The 22,056-nt window shown below is 39.3% G+C and overlaps 1 protein-coding gene across 1 annotated transcript in view; it reads left to right on the top strand.

Moving 5' to 3' along the window:
- Positions 1-22,056, top strand: part of ANKS1B (ankyrin repeat and sterile alpha motif domain containing 1B) — a 450,276-nt gene that overhangs the window by 265,302 nt on the left and 162,918 nt on the right. The window contains 1 exon segment of the mRNA XM_009321298.1: positions 9,878-9,976. Coding sequence (XP_009319573.1) covers positions 9,878-9,976 — 99 coding nt within the window.

Consider the following 22,056-nt stretch of genomic DNA (forward strand, 5'->3'; position numbering starts at 1 on the left):
GAACTACAGCCTCAATTCAGATTCTCTAGCATGTTTCTGAGGAGCAGTGTCTGCTTGGTGCTGAACATAGGCTTCATGGTGCAAACCAGCCATTCTTGAAGTCACTACATGTGAAGCGAAACACATCCTAATATGGTGCAGTAGTCCACGCATGACATGTGGGATGACCATCCAGTGGAATGATAATTAATCCTCCTTTATGAGAATAGGGAAATGCATCTCCCAAATCGTTACTTGAGAACAATAGCACCATGTAGTGACATAAAGCGCATGGGATCACATCACAGCGATCTGCTGGTTGCCGTGGTGACGGGAGTGGGCCCGCAAAGCCAGCCGCCCGGCTGCTGAATTGGAAGGGATAAGAAAAACACAGCCCACTTCCCATGCAAAATGAATTACAAGAACAAGGAAAGGAAGAAAAGAAAATTGTCAACCCTTAATCAAATGTTCTCATATTTTTAGAAAGGGTTTGAAGAAAATGGAGGCCATCTCTGCTTACCTCTTGGGCCTCAGGGACCTGGCTAGTAATATCTCAGTACATACCATGGAAATACATCACAACGGTTTGTATAAGAAAAATCACATGTAACAGAAGTCTCATCTGTGTGCAGTGGGAGATGACAATGCCTTATTCAATCCTGCTATTTGTTGTGTCTGCGTTAGCAAACAAAATTTGTAGGAATACATTAAAATGGGTCCCAACATAATGACTGTATTTAGCAGGCAAGCCTGACTGCATATTTTCCCTGCACCCTTTTAATTTTCACCAAGAGAAAGTTAGTATATTCCAGTTCCTTATTAACGTACAAGCTCTCTTACCTTTTACCCGTGCTTCGCTACTGCAGATCAAAAGCAGCATGGTGGAATGTGAAACACATTTAAACATAGCAAATCAGTGATGCATAGAAAACACCATTAATTTTCCAGTATTCCTCATTTTTGGGAGCTGCTTCATATTTTATTACATTTAGTAATATAATATTAAACAAAACAGCAGTTCAGTTGACCTAACAGCCTCCAATTACTTGAAAATGGTTTGGGCACCTGAAAGTTAGGCAGTGCCTTCATTTTGCAGCACACAGAGTGGACTCCAAACAGCCAGGTGAGATCTCCAAGACCATATTAAAAATTCAGTTAGCTGCAGCAATGGTGAGCATCGCTACACTTGACTTTACAGTTCCTGTCTCTGGGAGCGGGATCCCTACAATTGAATTAGGAACATAAGACCCTGCATAACGTAAGAGGAAGAGAAAGGCACTTAAGAAAGGGTTTTGCAGTGCTAAGCAGAAAAGCCAGTAGGGTACTCCAAAGCAGGAGTTACATCTGAAAGTTTTGCCTCCCTTTGCAGCCCTGCATTAGACATTTGGAGGCTGGATTTCCCGTGCTGCTCCCTGGATCTTGACATCCAAGTCATCCTTTTGGATGAGGACAACAGGCTCACTGTTTTCTTTCAAATTACAATATGCATGAGAAGCATGAGTCTGTAGCTTGGAAGTTAGGATACTTGGTTGAAAGAAATAGAAAGTCCTGAATTTTTAGCTTTTTCTCTGCTTTTTATATTTGGCAGTCACTGGATGTAAACCAGAAAAATTTCTAGCAACAGCACAAGAAGATTGATTTACCACAGCCAGCTGTCACTGATCTAAAGGATAATATTCCTTTCTGGCTTACTGACTAACTTCACAGCAATTTAGTTTCAGCAGGACCAGTGAACGACGATTCCTCCTCAAGCTCAGAATGCCTTTTACTCTCAGTTGTTGCATAGCTTCCTCTCTTTTTCGGAAATTTGAGTTTGAGAAAGACATGTGAATCTGATCTCCTGCCTCCTGCCTGAATCCTCTAATGACTGGGCTGTGCTATGAGAAAGAAAGATAAAGCAATTCTTCCTCCTTCCATCACATTTGTAAGAAAGAGCAGCTGCCAATTCACGCCGTGCTCCTGTGTTTCTGCCTTGGGCATACTCTGAGACTTCCTACCAGATCAGGCTCTGATGGCATCTAAGAGGAGGACCTACTTTCTAGACTCACTTGAAGGTCTGACATCGTTTCCAGGCTGCTCCGTCTGCTCAGAACGGAGAGCTTGAACACCAGGCAGCCCAAAGGTAAAGCTGCTGGTGTGAGCAGGATTCAGTTGCAGGCAGGCGATGAACAAGTGCTTCCAAGACCTCAGTCGTAACTTTAGGGTGTGTGTGAAGGCTTAGGTATTTTCTCGAGCATGTGTTTTCCTTGCTGCTATTTCACAGGCCCTTTCTGTGAATAACCTATTTTTAAGACATGGATCCTGCCCAGAATTTTACAGTCGTAGTCTTTGACTCTGTGTTTTGTACTCTCCGGGCTGATTTGGGTGGCTCACATTTTAAACAACACGATGAGGGTTGATAAAAATCTGGGGAAGGAAATACTTCTATGAGACATTCTGGGAGGTGAACAGAGGTTTTACATTTATTACAAAAACACCAGTGTTAGCTCCAAGGTTAAACAGACCTCCATGTTACGTGCAGAGCAGGTATTCAGCATTTTTGTTATGTCTGAAAATATCATGTTTACCCCTTCCTGCACTCTCCAAACTTACACACTTATTGGAGAAAGGAATATTTTTCTGAGAATTTAGAAGTCTGTTAATTAGCTCACAGAAATATTGATTTTAAAGTGGGTCCTTTGAGAAATTTAGCATCTAAGCTAACTAGCATTTATCTCAAGTAATCTGAATAATGGTACAATATAGACTCCTTGGAATTTTCATTACTCAAATGAAGTGAAATTATCTTCACAATATACATTCAAGACATTAAGATGTAATTTAGGTAAGTACTAATAATTATTTTATTGAATTGTTATGACTAAATAGGCAGACAGAGTTGGGTCAACAGCGTTAGTAATTAAGTGGGCCAAGTGCGACATCAGAGGTAATTTTTTCAATTGCCACCTTATCTGTGCAGCTAATTTGCATGTGACAATTGTGTTGGTTGTAATGAATCAGTGCTACAAGGAAGAGTGGATAAAAATAGCAGAAATTCTTCCTACAAGGATCCTTGTCCCAGCTATCAGTATTGTTTAAATATCACTATACTTTAATTAGCTATTACTGTTGTGTGAAAGGTCTGTGACTATATGTTCATTTGAATATCGATATTTGAAAAGCTTTTGATGGCACTGGTTACTTCAGGTTCACTTCTGGAAGAGCTGAATGTGAACCAGAGAGAGATTTTTAAAACATAGGTAGAGTGGGACTAGGGGTCTGTTGGGACACCTTTTTAAACTGACCCTACTTATATCACCTTCCATCTTTATGCATAGTTTGTAAATTAGGGCTCTGAATTGCTATCAGCTCACTCTTATCTATGAGTGAAATGGCCTTTTTTAGTTAACATTTCAATAGTAGTTTATTATTACTTCCTGACAAAATGACAGTAATATGAAAAACTTTCTTCCAGTTTTCTCTTTGGTTTTGTGGGGTTTTTAATTGCTAAGAAAGTCATAAATGTAAAGACTGACAATAGAGCAAGGTGAGGATTGAGAATGAGTATCAGTATCAGTAGTTTAAAAGCAAAATAATTTTGGAAGAACGTTATCAAATGATTAGTTTGCAATATGCTCAGTCCTTTCTTCCTAACATATTTTATAATCAATCTCTTTTCCCCAAGGCAAAATTTCATGCTTCTGCAGGGGATTTTTCTAAAATAGTCTTGTCAGGTTTGTAGGTGAAATAACAATTTCTGCAGTATCTCCAGGAATCTGATAAATCTTTCTGACCTCAAAGTACAAGTTAAGCATTTCACTCAATAATCGTTGTTACAGATCTTGTTTTCATGCTAACAGTGGCAATACTAGTGAGAGGCAACCTTTTCACTCATACTGAAGCTTGCTAAATTCTGGTCATTTGCCAGTTTTTGTTTGGAAATGAAATGTGTGACACATTGCTTGAAATTTTTGCACTAACAAGAAGCAGTTTTCATTATTGGAAACTACAGTTCTCTAGTCATTTCTTGCAAGTCTCTAAGAAATAAACTCTTTTACCTTGTGGAAAAGCTATGTTGTGATGAAATTTTATAAACCTTCTGGCTTATGATTTAGACAATGAAAAAGAAAAGTCCTGGTTATTCAATGCATCCTTAATCATTTTGTGAGATGTCTTTAATTTGTTCCCAGCCAGAGGACACTTTAGATGTCAACTATTTCAAGGGGATGCAGTTTGGAAGGATATTAGGATTAGGTGGGCGAGAAGCAAAGCAATTTGGAATGAAGAGGGGGCTGTTTTAAGTGAGCCATTGAGGATGTGCTTCATAACAGTATTTGTTCCCGTTGGTACCAGATGCTTGCTCCCTTCCTTCCCAGTTATGCATTTGGGGTGGAAGGGGTGAGGAACAACAGAGCTCTTTGATGCTGTTGGTCTCGGTTTTCTATCTCTGACTTCAGTCTCCAAGCATGTATAATGGAAGAACATTCCCATTTGGCCCTGCCCTGCTCCCACCTCTCTTATCTGAGTGGCAGGAATGATGGTACTCTCAGATACCTCAGCTAACTGTACCACCTCCCAAATTCTCTTTTTTCCTTTCTGTGCCAAGTCAGATTTCCAGCAACCCTGAAAACCCATGTATGAGGCCTGTTGCCTCAACTCCATTCAGATCCCCCCAGCTGCGCTCCTGCAATGTCAGGTCTCAGTCAGCCAGGGTGAGATTCAGTGCAAATACAAAATGTTGATGGTGCAGCAGATTACTACATGGGCAGCTGAGAGAGGGCAAAGGAGAGCGTATAGTGCTCCCCAAGCAACAAGAGCGATGCAACCACCAGTGCTACCCCATCAATACTGTATTTACCTCAGAAGTCATCCTTCCCTTACCCACACCAACCCTGCTCTTGGGCAAACCAATTTCCAATACACCAAAAGCATAAAAAGGTTACCAGAAGTTGTTGCCACTTCCAGTAGCACTTGGCATCTCCAGTTGAACTTGATCTCAATAATGGCTGCTCAGCAAATGAATTCAGCTCAGCCTGGTGGGTAGCAGCTCTTACACAGCTTTAGGCACCAGATCCACTACTTTTCCTCCTCTAGCTGACATAGTTGAGCATAGAAAAAGCTGGGTTAGTTGGTATTGCCAGCCTATAGCCAGAACTCTCCCAAATCTTCTATTTCTTATATAACTATTTTCTTTGGTAAGAGAGAAAAAAGCTTCAAATGCAAAATTAATTTTTTCTTTCTCTTTTTTTCAGCCAGTTTTTACTCAGTTTACATAAAGTGATGCATATGCATTTACCTCCCCATTGAGGTTTTTTTTTTCCAGAACTTTGATTGCAATGAAAATCTATGAAAACTCTCTCCAACCTTTATCAGGCTTTCAGTCTGTTAGCCAAGGTGAAGAGCAAGAATAAGACCAAAAAGCATATGCAGATGGTTTGTTCCCCACACCCCCTCTCCCAACTTCAGTCGTTGAGTTTTCAGATAAGTCTAGTGATATGTCTTCCAGCTGTTTTAAAGCTGCTGTACCATTTTTATTTTGCTTAGATGACAGAACCAGACATTGGAATTTTTCACCATAGGTCTCACGCACAGAAAATATATGAAGATTAAAAACAGGTACAAAAGGGGAGCAATGAGAAACATACAGTCATGCCTGCCATCCTAATATGTTCTTCTAATCACCATATTTTATTATCTTCAGGGACAAATCTTCAAAGTGCTTTTGTTCCGGCAGGATGTAGAATGTGTATTGGGTTTTGTGTTTTTTTTTAAAAGACTCTTGAAAGTTGTTCTCTTTTGATAAATTCTTCGAGCTGTTTAATATATTAAAATAAGGCTATTTTTAATAGAGTAATTTTTTTTGCTATAAATCTAACATATTCCAGAAAAAATTGTTTTCTAAAGATTCTGTATACGTATATCTGTACTTACATACAATCTGGTATAAAGGTCTAACCCAGCATTTTTGGGAAAGGCTATATTAACTTCAGCTGGAGAGTGCCAAAGGTGATTTTGTGTGGAACAACCCAAATAAATGCCAGTAAAATCTCTATCTCATAGTGTACCATTATGTATTTTGTTCTGAACTTATTTATAGGAACTATCTCAGATTTTGGCAAAATTTCTGTGTTTTTTAAATTGTGTTGTTTTTCATATGCCTCCAGTCTCCCACATGCAGAGTCGTTTTTCCTTCCTTCTTGAGCCCAACTGTTCTGTGAAACTACTGCCTTCTTACTCAGGAGATTGGCTTCCTGTATGCGCTAGCAGGGAAAAGGATGATGTTCCTGAGAGTTGTGCAGAACCACAAATCCCGGGGAGGGGGGGCAGCTACACTCCTTTCCTAACTGGAACTTCAGAACCAGAATCTTCTAATTCATAAGTAAGACTCTCTCTTATGCGTTAACAAGACAGGAACTTTAACAGTGTAAGCTGAAGTGACTGAGATCTGAATCTGTCCTAGTATAAGCAATTTTGATATATTCTTACTGCTTTAGTTCCGAGAAGTAAGTTTTCCTTCCAACTAAGTTTTCTTATAGACTTAAGAAACTACAATATCACAAAGCCTCTTACGTTTTTATTACATAATAAAAGCATAATAACCTCAGTAGAGATTGCTGTCCCATGTTTCCTGTTATAAGAACCTGTTCTGTATATAAGCATATCAAAGTTAAATCTTTGGACTCAAATTCTCTAGGTGTCTACTAGAATAATTTCTTTTTGGTGAATGTTTCAGCTGACATAGCTCAGCTATTTTTAAGGCTGAAATAATGTGAAAAGACATTCTTGCATTAATATTCATTTTAATTACATTTACCATCTCATCTCTGTAAAGTTAATTGACGTTAAATTTGGCCCAGCTTATAATAAATGTGTGCATGGCAGCTAAGAGCACGGAGAGAATTTCTCCTCTTGTCTCTGATCGGCTGCAGAAGGAAGTGAGGTTTTCCTCACTCTCAACGTAGGAGCCTGTGGAAGGAGACTGGAGGAGCACAAGAAGAGGAATCAGGTAAAAAAAGAATCAGGGACTGGGATTAAGGGGAGAACGGGAGCAGACACCAGGGAGATAGGAATAAGGGGGACTGTTTCTTTCCCTTCACAGGCAAGTCTGCAAAGCAGACAGCAGCTTTCTGCTACTACCAGTTTACTTCTTTATGTTAAGGAACAATGTATAGCAAGTATCTAAAGTTTCCTGGTTTGCTCTTGTGGAAAGACGAAGAGCTGGTTTAGCTCCATGGCAGGAGACGATGAAGTCTGTTTTACAGAAGGGATGAGTGTCTGCTACTGTTGACACTGATGGTAACACACAGGAAAAGCTCCAAAACCTGAGCACACTGAAAGACCAGGTTGTTGCCTTCTCAGACAGAGGACAAGGAGGCAACATGAATTCCAGGCTTTCCTGAGTTTTAAATATTTGATTTTGTAACTTTGACATACTTTAAAAAATATGTAATGCCAACTGCAAAGAAAAAAATATATGAACTAATATATAAGGAAAAAACAATAGTAAAGAATTAATAAAATAATGCTGTCTCTACTATGCAGCTACTTTGTGCAAATAGACAGGATTTTTCCTGTGCCTAAGTGTTAGTTGAATTGGGTTTTAAACATTGCAACATTTGAAGCTGGATGCCAAGGTTACTGACACCAGTAAACAGAATACTGTGATTGTGTGTAATCATCATGCAGTGATGAAAGGTGAAATCTGAAAAACAGTGAAATGAAGCGAAAGCAATAGCTGTAAACAATATAGCTGCATTTATTAAAATGAACAAAAATGTACAGTCTTTGTTTTGGACTGGATCCTCAGTTGGCTCAGTTTGCTTAAATCCATTTATGCTAGCTATTTCCAGCAGCTGGAGAATCCAGCCCAAAATGCAAGGGGTTTTTCCCCAGTTCTTCCTCTAAGTTTACAGCATGTTCTGTTATGCGCCTATTAGCTTTTCATTTTGCTGCTGCTTAAGAGCTCTACTGAGTCAGAAGCAGCAAGCCAAATGGAAAGGTGGAGATGAAGTTTTTCATGGGTTTGCTCACATAAAACCTATTTCATGATGTTAAATGAGTACAAATAATAAGGTTATTTTAGGTTATTTACAGGAGAAAGGAAGAAAGGGGAAATTATATTTTGTATGTGTGTACCAGGGAGATGAAGGGGGTATTAACCCCACCTCATCACTAGCACTGTTTGCACAGCCTGTGCTGCATGCACTCTTACACAATGTGGTCTACTTAAACTGGCATGATTGCACAGCTTCTCGCTTTAGAGCAGGTCTCTGCCTGCCCCTGTTCTGAATGCTGCACACAAATTCTTTCAGGATATGATTTGCAGACTTGTAGTCTTAAATCATATGACTTACTGTGAAATATAATTTTAAATTTAATAGCTTTGCAAAGTTTACATGATTGCCTTAAAAAGACCTCCCCTACATTTTTCAGGATACTCTGCAGAGTAGCACTTGAGAGTTCTCAAGAGTACATCTGTAAACTAATCAGTCCATCTGAAAAGAGTGAAGATTTAGCAGCTGAACAGGGTGAAGTATTGCATATTCCAGTGTGCTTTTTGAAAGAAAGCTATATTGCTGTGGGACAGGAGATTTGATATTCAGAAAGAATTCATATCCATTATTAAGCCCTGATTCAGCAAAGTATTTACGCATGTTCTGTTATGCGCCTATTAGCTTTTCATTTTGCTGCTGCTTAAGAGCTCTACTCAGTCAGAAGCAGCAAGCCAAATGGAAAGGTGGAGATGAAGTTTTTCATGGGTTTGCTCACATAAAGCCTATTTCATGATGATGTTAAATGAGTACAAATAATAAGAATTCTTGCTTCTAGCAAATTAGTGTCATGAGACTCCAACAGGGGTAAGAGTTCAGACAGGTCATCTGGGTTTTTTTGCAGGTTTTGTTCACAACTGTAATAGTTAGAAGCTTTTTAAAAATAATTAAAAAAAAAAAAAGATTTTTTGTCTGATATGAGGTAGTCTAAAAAAGCAATAAAAGACTGCCAGTCTACTCTGAACCATCTTTATTTGATCCCTGGCTGCAATTCCCTTTTTGAGCTACTGTTGTGCCTCCTGTGACTCCCAGTAGTCATTGCCAGCTAATCAAGTACCTTAACCTTCAAATGCTGAACTTACTATCTAAGTGGTGTCAGACTCCTTGAACGTAGGAGTCGTATTATCTTGTTTGTGGAGCTGTAGGTCCTCTCCTAGTGGTAGCAACTCCTAAGAATAGAGACTTGAATCGTGGAGTCTTATTTTATGGACTTTTGTGGGCACTTACTTTGTGTATTGTTTGAACAGATGGTCTTTTTCAGCTGTTTGCATGTTCGGAGTTGTTTGACCTGCCCACAAGCAGGGAGATAAAAGCAGTGATGGGTAAAGTTAGGACTGCACTGGTACAGTTAAATTCAGGGGGGTGGGGACTGTATGGGGTTTGTTGATACCACTTCCCCTCTTTTGTGTTTCTTCACCATTTTACTAACAAGGAACTAAATAATTTTATCCTCATCCACTCTGCTCATCTTATTCTGTGCTAAGTCTGGAGAAAAATGAGCATCATATATAGCTGGGTGAGGTAGGAGGGGAATGAAAAAATGAAGTTTCTGAACATTTCTCTAATCATGTCCTTGGTTTCAATGAAAGAAAGAAGGGTCACATCTGGTATTTGGCTTGAGTGAGAGCTACAATTTCTCCACTGGCAGTGCTGCCAGCAGTGTAGTAATTGTCCATGAGTTCAAGCGCCTTCCACCATATTTTGTCATCATGAAAATGAATGCAATCATCAGTAATTTATCATTCTTGTCCGATACTATAAGTTAAGCAAAATGTTCTCTTTTAAACGCAACAGAAGGGCTTGTTTCAGGCTATTGAAGGCATCTGCTATTTTTTCATTTTTATTCTACCTTTTTTTTCCATTTTTAGGGAAGCAATGTAATGGAGGACCAGGATCTCTTGGAAATAGGAATCCTTAACTCTGGACACAGACAGAGAATACTCCAAGCAATCCAGCTTCTCCCAAAGGTATATTTTCTGTTATTATCCAAGCAAGGGAACTAACACCTACAGCTTTCACGTTATTTAAAACACTTTTTTGAATGGAGATAAACATAACTCTCTATTGTTTTTGTAGATGTGTTTTTTGCTTATGCAAATGTGGCATAACATAATGTCATTTCATTTGACTCACTTTGTATAGATGTAATTGACAAACAAAACAAAGGAGAGTAAAATCTGTAATTTGAAGTGATGGCTGTTTAGAATTTATTTTAATTATTTTTGGCTTTTCAATCTTTTTATAGACTGTCATTACATTTGTGTAAATAAGGCTGTCAGTGAATCCCAGATGTTTGTCTTTACAGAGCAGTTGGCCTGGAAATACTTTGCCCTTTATATAAGTATTCTTAAAAGCCTTGGGTGAAACATTGTTTTCCTAATACCTGCCTTTCATGTAAGATGCGGAGACTTCCTGCAGGCTTCATATTTGATTTGCTGCTGTGTACATGAATTTTGCTTCTCAGCTGTGGACAGAATAACTTGCAGTCATTTTTCCAATTGTTTTTGGTGCTAGCTGATTTAAACTATAGATTTTAAAATCAATATGATAGAAAGAGATTGTTTTGTATTTTGTGTACCAGGATATATCAGTGGAGGCTTCTACTAGCATTCCAAACACAAGAGATAGTGGGCCTAGCATGAAAACTTACTATTTGATTTTGGAAAGCTGTATAAGGAGGATGAATGAGGAGAGGTAGACACCAGTAAGGCTCAGAAGGCTGCCACATGTGATGCAGATACTTAGTGCAAGACACTAGGGCAGGAATAAAACCTAGTGTAAAGTGCGTGGAGTATTCTGGGAGCAGCATGTGTAGAATAATTGAGGTGAATAGAAATTAGTCTGCTTGCAGTTTGATAATACTGGAGAATGAGAAGAGTTATTAAAGGACTTTTCAGTCTAAAGCATGAGGCTGACATTGCTGGAAGAGGCTTTTTGATGCATCATGGCTTACTGGATGGATCACATATAAAACAAGGGTTTCTTTTGCATGGGAAAAATTAGAAGTTGTGAACAATTTCTGTATCTGGATGTGTTAGTCAATCCGTATATACTACAATATGAGTCTGTGCACTGAAACATCAAAGATTATTAAAGACAATAATATTCCATATACCATATTAGACAAGTGAGATAAATGGTACAAGTAGTAGGGTGTATAAAAGTCGCATTTGATGGATTACAATAGATATTTAAGGTTTAACTATGAATTTATGAATTTTTCAGCAATGCTATAATTCAAACAAAATTTTCTAATCTTAATCAGCTTTCTTGTATTCTTGTTTAAATTTTTCAAAACTAATGAATGGATTGTGAATATATCATAGTTTTATCTGCACTCAGTATCTGGTGTTTGTGAAAACATTGTTAATAATATCTGCTTTTGGAGAGTATACTAGCGCTGAGACCAGATTCTGTCATAAAACTCCAACTGAGGTCTTTTTAAAATGTGCTTAATGTGAGAAAAGAGGACAGAATCAAGATCTAGAGATACTCTTGAAACCAGTTGAGAACAAGATGGTTATGCAGTTACTTGGAAGGATCAACATCTTCTGTACCAAAAATAATTAAGTAACACAGAACGGCTTGAAGCATGGGCTGAATAACGGTGAGGTAGTCTTTAGCAGCTTCCCTGCTGAGCTAGAAAAAACAGTGTAAGATATCTTGCAAGATGCAAGAATGTTACACCAAAACAAAGGCAGTCAAAAGCTGAAGCTGTGCATCACATTTCTTCACTTAAATGACTCAGCAATGCAAGACAGCTTACATAGTAAAAATACATAATTTCCTGTTCAAAACCAAGTTCTTTTGAAGGCACAGCTGTCAGAATAGTTATGGGGCCCAAAAACTGGGATCATGATAAGTTTTATCTAATGTAACCCACCCTTGCTGTATTCACAACAGCTTGCTGAAGATCTAAAAAATCCTGCAAGGAACCACAAACATTTCTGTATATCTATTTGTTTGTTGATAAGTTCAGCTCTGTCATCATGCATTCAAAATAGTGCATACCATCTAAATATTTTAAGATCTCAAACCATAATTGGAGTGTCACTAATTTGAATCTCATTAGATAAAAGTTCTTTTAGTTTGTTTGTTTTGAACATGTACCTCTTTTCTGTTCCTCATTTAATTTAAAACATGCTGACTCCTTGTGTTTTAGTACTTAATAACATTGCTGATGATGTTATTTTTAGTTTTACTATTAATGTTTCCTGTCTTGTGATACTTTTAAACTCAGATTTTGAGGTGGAAGTTAAGTGCTTTAAAAACATCTATGGAGCAACGCTTCCTTAGAGCCATATACTCAGGCAGTATTGAATAAGCTTAGAGGGTAAAAAGAAAGCAATAGATCTATTGTCAAGGTTTTAAAATACTCTTTTTTTAAAGCTCCTTTTTTTATTCTCATCCATATTCATCTCTGCAGCCTGAAAATGCAACAGGCATTTAGTGGCTGAAAAGAAAGACTGTCTTTTTTTATTCATAATTGCTGGCTTCCTAAAGAGTGATGAATTTCTATATTTCAAATACCAGTAGCCTGTTTAGGAACCACTTTCTAGAGCTTGAAGTAGTTTTAAATGGGAAAAACCCCCACATATCTGTCCAAATATAGATGAACTAATCATTGTAGTTTCTTACGCAGTGTTTAACCAGTATAAAAAGGTATGTTTACACAGATTTCTCAAAATATTTTTCCCAGATGATTCTGTATTTGAGGAGAACATTTCATAAGAGGGTAAACTGGTATGTTTGTAAGAGATAGGCAGAGTTGAAATCTTTCCATTAGATTTCTGCTTTTCAAAATACCCTTTATTTTTGTTGGATTAGAGCCAGTAACCCAAATTCTCATCTCACACTAAGGTAGTTTAAGTTATTCAAGTTTCACATTAATATTAACTAGAGCACTTTATGGCTTATTATTATTAGATAAGGTTAAGATACTGCAGCAGAAATATAATTTGTAAAGTTAATTCTTGAAATGGAAATATTTTATACATGACATCAGTCTTAGAGCAAATTTCATAGCAGAGTTTGATATTGCATTTAAGATTTTTCTGTGTGAAAAGAATGAAATAATAAATGTTTGGAGAAGGATTTTATATGTTTTATTAAAAGGAAGTTCAGACATGTCGAGAGGTAGAGGCAATATCTAAAAAGATACTGAAGTTGCAAGTACAAGGACTTGAGAAAAAAAATGAATACTGAGAAAAGAATTGTGTGCAGGATACGCTTAATTGACTAAGAAAACAATAGCAGTCATGATGTAACATTTTAGCCACACTTAGGTGACATAGGAAACCTAAGCAGCATTGTCAAGTTATTTCAGCATCCAAAACCTATGTGCAAGTGACTTCTCAATGGGTTCCTCAAAAGCTAAAATGTTTTTGAAAATAAGAATTATCCTAGCTTATCTGAGAACTTAGATAAGAAAAAGGATTGTTTTTGTGTGGGATGTTCAGTGTATGGCTTCTTCTCCCAGCGCATAATGGGAACACATTCTCTCATTTGACAGATGGAAGAAAGATGTTAGCTGAAAGCAGCTTTCTCCTGGCTTCAGAGCTATTCTTAAAGTATGCAGCTTGTTCCTTCCTGCATGGAAAGGTCTCAGCACAAAGCAGGTTTGGGAATCTTGTAGCAGTGGTGTGCAGGCAGCTAGTCTCTTTCCTGGGTGCTTTGCAGAACCAGACAAGGAGTAGGATATGAGCAGGCTATGAGCACATGCTCTCTCTGAGTAGTGTTATATGAGCAGTAAAGCTGTGCTTCCAAAAAGTGCTGGATCTATTACTTATATATAACACTCTTTTGTGCAAGCACAGTAAGGCTGGAATTTAGGAAAACAGAACTACTGTGCCTGTGTACATTAACTATGCTGTGTATGTAACAGGGAAAGACCACGTCATATGTTTGCTATTGCTATCTTGCTATTGGCTTAGACGCCCCAGAGCTTAGCAAGCTGATTTGAATCCTGGTGTTTAATTCTCTCCCATTCAGCACAGCTAATAGGTAGATCATTCCAACTTCCATTCCTAAAGACAGTGTCCAAACTAGGAGATGCTGCAAAGTGGATATCATAACGTTTATGACCTTTTCTGGCTATGACTCCTCAGTTCTGGTCTGCTGGAAATGAAGATGAAAAACAGAATTCAAAGGAAGTGCTTTCTGCCCTGCTGTTTTTCCTCCTTCTAATCCCGCTGGGAATTACTTTCCTGATTTGGAAGGAGGCCACTCACCCGCTCATTGCACTGCTTAAAAGACCTTTAACCATAAAGACAGAAAAAAGTGTTAGAATCCAGCATAACACATGAACTTTTCAACTCTGAAACACAAAGGCGTAGTCTACATTATTTAAGTAATGCAGCACAATAGGAATGGATCAGTGAAACAAGGCAGTTAGATACATCCATGCTATAGTTCAGTGTTTACTTCAGACTAGCTTTAGACTGATCCCATCGACCAAATATCCCCTCCATGCATGTGCTTCAAAACTGTCTGATGAAAGCAGTCTCACAAATGTTTTCCTTCTTAACTGAGCCTATCAGTGAGCCACTCTAGCCATGACATGCTGTCATTTATCTGTATCATGTAGGTAACAGTAGCATGTCACTGGTCCTGCCACCGTTGCCCATACAGTAAGTCTTATTTCTCTTCCTGCTTCTTTTGTACTTTCTTATTTGTGGTTGACTCTGCAATGCCTACTGCCTGCTCTGAGATTAGTCAGCAGGCAAGGAAATATGCTATAAGAGAGGAAGCTCTGTTCTCTTTCTATGGCAACTAGACTAGGATGACAACCTGAATGAGCTGACTTAGACTTTCTGCACATCCTTTTGTCCAAGAAAGAAGACACAGATAATTGCTTTCTGGGAGTATTTGCTGGTGTGGCTGTTCTGCCCCAGGCTTTCACCCTTCATGAGCTCATGAGCTCCATAAGGGCCACTGATGGGATCCACATTCTCATCTGCAGCCTGTCCACAGGCAGCTGTAAACCACAAAGACTACCAATTCAGTTGTCCCATGCCTTTACTCACTGAGGCATATTTATTAACGTATTTTCAGGTCATCAGAAGGACTTCCGATACCCATATCATCCATAATTCCAGCGCTGGATTCAGAGGGAACACTAGCATCTTCTCTATGGGTAGCAATAGTGTTAGCATCATCTGGATACTGCCTGCCTCATGACAAATGCTATGCACCCTCTGCATCACGAGGTCATGAGACCATATATATCCAGAAATGGAGCAAGTACCAGTTTAAGTGTAACTCTGTCACATGCTGTGTGAAAGGACACTATGGCTTTCACCATCTGCCTGCAAGATAGTAGGCTGCATGACAGACTGGACACAAACATTTCCAATGTTTCTCAAACTATAGGTCTGAGCTGTGTTCTGCACAGCCCCTGCAAGGACACAGTTAAGTCTTTTTAACTTTTTAACAGACTGAAATAGCAAAGACCAGTTTCTTCAACACCCATAAGTATGGCCCTCTGTTCTCTCTGGAAGATTTAAAAATCTTCCCAGAGCATCAAGGGCATCACTAGTCCCAGGCCGCTGCACCTTCCCAGATGAAGGGAAGACCAACCAGGAGTGCCTGGAGTAAGACAAGGAAAATGTGATTAACACTGAATGTCTTTTGCAGTGTTACAAATGTATGGGAAGATTATAAAGAAATGGATCTCTGTCTCCTTGTGTCATTGAATTTCTATCCCCACTCCCACCTCCACACAAAGGGAGTGGAGATGTCTTCATGGCCTCTGAGGCTTACTTGCTTCACCCATTCACTCCTTAATGGCACTCGGTTGATAGATACGTTTATTCTGCCTACTGGTGTGTGGCTGTTAACTTCTGTCTCCAGTGCCATCTGGAAACTATGCAGGCCATTTCGCTATAAAAAAATTCCAGTTGGAGCTGCTAGAAGATGGTTGGTGAGGTGGGAGGAATGAAAGGCTAACAAGGCCTGTGTAAGTGACTGCCATGACTTAGGGAGAGAGGGAGAGTAAGACTTGAAGACAGCTAGAGATTCAGGGCTGACTAGGTCAGAGAGTACTTTTCTATGTTCCGTCTCACCAAGAAACCCTTCTCTATGTCCTCCTCCCCCTCCTCCAGTAAGATAAGAGCTTTTGTCCCATCCCCTCCCACTTTTCATCTATTAAGATAAATGATTCATCTCCCCTGTGCCTATGCCTTTGGTTGAAATGCTCCATTCAGAGAATTACTCTTCCCTTCTAGACTTATGATGGGCTGTTAGTACATTGTATTCAAGGCATTGTGCCGCAGAGAGTCCCCAGCTGTACTTCGTCAGTCTCAGAAAAGATCTCTGCCTGCACTGAACGCCGTGGCCAAGTTCTCTGTAGCTGTCTCACATGCAGAGGTTCAAAGGTCTCCAGAGAGGCACCAAGGTGGCCTCCAGAGGTGCCATGAACAGCCCATGGCTCATAATTGCTGCTGCCCAGCCCCAGAGAACACACTTGCCAGGAAGACATCCAGCATTAAACAAAAGCTAAAAATTGTAGTGCCTAATGACACAAACATTTTCTTGAGGGCTAGCACAGCCCACTGTGGACTAGCAATGACAGAAACTGGTCAGTGTGGCCTAATGAAACAGGCAGGAGCAGCACTTGCAGTTGTGGGAGGAACAGAAGAGGTTTCAGCAGTCACCACAGTCTGTTGCAACTTGAACACCTAGAAAGGGTCTGCAAGAATGAGATACATAAGAGTGCCTATCCATGGAAGCAGCGATTCTTCCTCAGGATTGGCCCTGCCTCCTTCTTTGCCTGTCTCTGGTTGCTTCTGCAGCTGACCCACTGGTCACTGCACAGAAGCATAGTTAGACACCTCTGGACTCCTCACAGCAGTCATGAGGTCAGCAGCCTCCTGATACTGACACCAGGTTATCCTGCTATCAGGAAGATTTCAACTTTCTCACAGCACAGGTTGACGAACAGCATCATTTCCTTGGGGCTCTAGTTAGCACCCTGTGGGATCTTCTGTGAAGCTGAGGAGATTGATGGGTTTTCTGACCATCACAAAAAATAGCATTAGTAAAAGGTGGATGCTAATAAAATCGTTACAGAAGCAACAAGAAATTCAGCACAGTTCTAAGCTAGGCAACAGAAAGCGAGGGAATTAAATCAGAAAAAGCATCAAGGAAGGAAATTATATGAGTCATGAAGAGTTAAAGGCAGTTGACAGCAAATACAAAGGTATACCTTCACCATTTGGTCCATGTGTGCATTGAAGGTGGTAAGGTTGTCAACTACTTGATTCAGATCTTTGTGTCCCTATTAGGGGTTGAAATGCATTTGGTGCATGACTGGTGCTGATATTCTGGTTTACTTTCCTCCAAAAAGAAAGCCGGATAGTGCATACCCAAATTATTCTGCAAAGCAAATGAATGCAAAGTAGATTACTTTTAAATCATACTGTGGCACCAAACCATAGTACTGCTGGACCAAAAAGATCACCACTAGTTCAACACCTGAGTGGGATAAAAAACTAAAGATACATATGCATACATAACATGATAGCATGTTATCTAAAGTAAAACAGGCAGAGCTACTCAGGATCCAGCAAAGGATGAAAGTTTGACTTTGGAGATATCAGTCTGTGCTAATATCCAGTTTTTGAAAGCATGCCTGTAAAGCTCTAACTCTATGCACTGAAGTACCAACAAATCTCCACAGGACTGCTTTTAGAAATCATACTCATAGAAACTCTTGAGATCAAAGGCCATAGCTTCCACTTAGTCCACAAATTCCAGATTTAGGTCTTCTTAAGGTTACAGTATATGCAATTGAAATGTTCTGAACTGTTGCATACATCATCCTCAGTAATACTGAATGAGACCTGTTCTTCCCTTGTCCCAGACATTGTGTCTGATGAAGAACTAGGAGGTCTTTTCAGTCTTCTGGATGTGGATCTCTTTAAATTTTTCCAGAAAAAAAAAATGTGTGTGTGCATCTACTTTCCTTTAAATTCAGAAGATAGATTCCAACTGCAAAAATCATAGAAAGGGTGCCTATTGCAATGCTAGCAATCTTAGGTAGGAAACTCTGAACTTAGTTCATGGTATTCTGATTTACCATCGAGGCAGGATCCTGAATCAGGCAGCGCTGTGAAGTGAACGTGCCTATACTGTCTTTTTATAGTAAGCTCCACAAGAAGACGGAAGGCTTTTGATTAGCGGAAAGAAAAGTCAAACATTAATAGAACACAAGCTTGAATAGTTAACTTTTTAAATAAAGTGACAAGGTAGACAGAATAGAAAACCAAAAGGTTTATATACAGCTCTTCCTCACCCACTGTGTCTTTGCAGGCAGGTCCCTGTTTTCACTCAGTGGCTTTCTCAACAGCAGCAAATGCAAAGTCTTCTCAGGTCCTTCGGGAGTTGTGCCCACCCCCCTGTGAGAGCTGCCTCTCTGCCCCTGACTGCAGGCTCAATTTCTGCACAGGCGCTGCAGGCACCAGCTCCACGTGGTGCCCCTGTGCCAGCCAGGCCCTGTGATCTTCAGAAGTGTCACTCTCCGGAGCCTTTTCTTTCACTGCTCCAGAGGAGGAATGATCTCTTCCAACAACATGAGTCCAACTGATCGTGTTTGTAAAGTACATAATATATAACAGACAACTCACAAAGACAGGAAAAAAAGAACTGGTACCGCCCCACCCCCCATTACAATCATCCAGAATTACTCAGATTGGTAGTTGATATTTTCATACAAGTTCCCAAAAGGGCTGCTTAAATCTGTCAGGTAGGCCAGCAATTTAAAAGAAAGCATTTTGTGCTTGCTAAAAAGATCTTTCTTGCAAACCAACACAGGCGTAAATTCACTGTAATCATAGCCATCATTTAGAAAGCTGTGAAAGTCATGTCATCTCTTTCTGTCACCCGTCATACAGTGGATAAAAAGCTTGATTTCAATACACACAGTGTTGAGATCCACCAGATAGTGATATTACCTGTGGAGAAAGTAGCATTAGTTCCCCATCTGTCTGAGAAGATCAGAGAAAACTGGTAATAGTCCATGTTACTGAATTCACCTTGATGCTTCTGGTGCATATGTGATTACTTTGAAGCTCTGTTCATGTTTATTTGGCTACCTTTCAGAGATAAAAACTCAAGTACCTTCTATCCTAATGTAAAATACTGTATAGATATAGCAGCGATGCATCATATTTCTCAACCCATTAGGATGCTACTTGACATTACTATTTTATTATGAGAAACATCTCTTTCTGGCTTCTGCTTCCTATTCATTTCAAAGGAAGCGATACAACTGATAGGTCAATAGGATGTAGGAGAGAAATACCCTATGGTTTGTGTCTTCTTCCATGCTTCGTTTATACCGCATTTTCTTAAACATTTCTTTTTCTCTAAATCCTATGGGCTTCATTCCTAGCCTTTCCATAGATGGCATGCTAAAATAATCTGCAATGAAACAGCTAACATTGATATTGTTCTTTAAAGGTAACAACTGAATGAACTAGTAGCAGTGTCTGCAGAAGAACAATACTGCCCCTATTTATGAGCAGTTAGTATTTGAAAGGCTGTCGTGACTGGAAGCTTAGAGATTTTATACTGCTCTGAGTCAAACAGTATGCACACAGCTGCTTAGATGTTTGACACCACTGGTGCATGTGTTGAAGCTGGTGCAAAATGATTGAAATATTATATATGGAAATACAGTCAGTAGACAGGAGGGGGTTTTTCTTTCAAAAAAAAATCAATCAGCAAATAGCATCAGCAAGGAAGCCTACAGGGTGTAAATGATGTGTGAGAGGAGTCTAAGATCATGGTACAGTATAGAAAAAAAAATACGAACAGTCCAAAAGCCATGACCTACTAATGAGGACTGGGATAAGATACAACTAAACTGGAACTCTAATAAAGTAAAGGGACAGCACTTCCAGAGAGATATTTCAAAGTGGTTTTTTTTTTTTAAAAACTCCATAACGTTTTATATGAAAAGCAGATACTATTAATGATACTGTCACATCTAGATAACCAATCTGTCTGTCAATAAATATTTGAAAGGAAAACATTCAATCAGCTATGAATGACAGTTAATAAGCTAGTTGATGTTATTAACAGACAGAACAAAACTTTCCATACAAGAGGACGGATACTGAAAGTTTATTAATTTTCATATATTAGACACATTTTAGAAAATCTGTTTTAGATAAGACATTGGTTCTTGGTTCATGACAAAACAAAATACTGCTTTTGTGCTGAAACTGCCGGCAAATATTCTAGTTCTGAGATTAATTTTCTGTGATAGCAGCAGCAGGAGGGGACTGCCCCGCCAGGGCAGGTGGGCTGGGAGCTGAGGGGGGACAGTGGGGCAGGCAGGGAGCACCCACACAAGGCAAGCAGGGCAGGGACAGTGGCAATGACCACGGACAGCCACATCCCAGGGCAGATCCACAGGGATGAGGATGGGACAAGGTCAATTCAGGAGAGTGAGTTGGTGGGTGAGGATCAGCAAGGTGCATGGTTGGGCACAGACGTACCTATGGCATAGCTTGGGCCAGTGTCAGGGACATGGACCTGAGCTCACATGCAGCTCCTGCAGAAGGTGGGGTGGCCCCAACTAGGCTTCTCACTGCTTTTTCTCACTCGGGTCTGATCCAAGGCTACGCAGCTGCACCGTCCCCGACGTGGCCTTGAACACAGGCAGCTAAATCTCTGGGACAGAGAGAGCAAAAATGCTTGCAGAGCTTGCTGCTGCCCAACAACAGGCCAGTGTATTTTCGTGTAGGCTATTGAGTGACCCGATGACAATTTTGTCTATTGGCACCAAATCCAAAAAGTGAAAATGTCACATACATTTCAGTTGTTCTCGGTCTTTTGCTTATTGGATTGTTCACCTGCGTTTGCTTGTCTGCAGCCCTTTGCAACACACCATAGTAGAGTGATATCTATTTTAACAACCCTCCTGATGGAGATCTCCAGTGGGAATTAAGAATTCAGAAATGTCCCATGCTGTGTTTGCTTTTTATAGAGGCTGATGGTTTACCAGAATTGTGGACCAGACTGCATGAGATTTCTCAATCAGCAGGTCAAAAAAAAATCATGTTAAAATCAGGATTTATTAAACATAAATACCAAATAGTAATAAACAAAAGAAATAATTTGCATAACATGCCCCATCTGGATATGCTGAAAATTGTTTTGAAGGTGCTTCACTTTTCTTTGTTAGAGAAAGAAAACAAAAATACCTCATATGTTTCAGAAGTCATGTGTTCCCTGTGGACCCTGTACATCTTCTTCATGTCTTCTCTGTATTAGATTTTTCTTCTTCAGTTTATTGGGTCCTTTCTTTTCAAGTGTCAGTTGTTTAAGGATACCTCATTTCAAATCAGCTCTTGAAATAAGTTTCCCAGGAGTCAGAGCTACCAGGGTCCTCAAGCGGTTTTGCAGTCTGCTGGACAGACTACTGTCAATCTAACATTTGAAGTAAGTCTGAATGACAATGAAAGAAGAATTTGCCATGCTTTTGACATCTAATTTCATTCTAAATTAGGATGAAACTAAATTCTAAAATGTCATGTTCAACAACAAAACTGAACTCTCACTTTCTAATATGACTCCTTTGTTACAGAAGTGACCTGAAAGACTATGATTCCTATTGTTAATTATGTGATTTGTCTTGTCTCTCTTTATGATTTAAGATAATGATTTCACTACATCATTTAAATATTTCCATTACTATTTTATATCCAACATCTGCAGCAAAAGACCAAAGAGTAAACTGTCATATCCATGATGCAGTGTGCCTGCATCACTCCTCTCTGATACTGCAGGAAACCAAGATCAAGATCATAACGTGCTGGTTTTCTGCATTTGAACAGACAGATCAACGAACACTACTGTGGCTTTCAAATGCACACTTTAATTTTTTTCTCTGCTTTGTATTCAAATTGTATTTCAAATAAACTGTGAGAAATAAATCGGTTCAGGCAAGATATTAAGATCAGAATTCTCTCCTTTATAAATTACTTTGTCACTCACTTCAAACTTAAGCTCAAAGCATTATGTTTCTGTCACACTTCCC

Source organism: Pygoscelis adeliae, unplaced genomic scaffold, assembly GCF_000699105.1.
Source record: "Pygoscelis adeliae isolate BGI_AS28 unplaced genomic scaffold, ASM69910v1 Scaffold232, whole genome shotgun sequence".
In the NCBI taxonomy this organism is placed as follows: Eukaryota; Metazoa; Chordata; class Aves; order Sphenisciformes; family Spheniscidae; genus Pygoscelis; species Pygoscelis adeliae.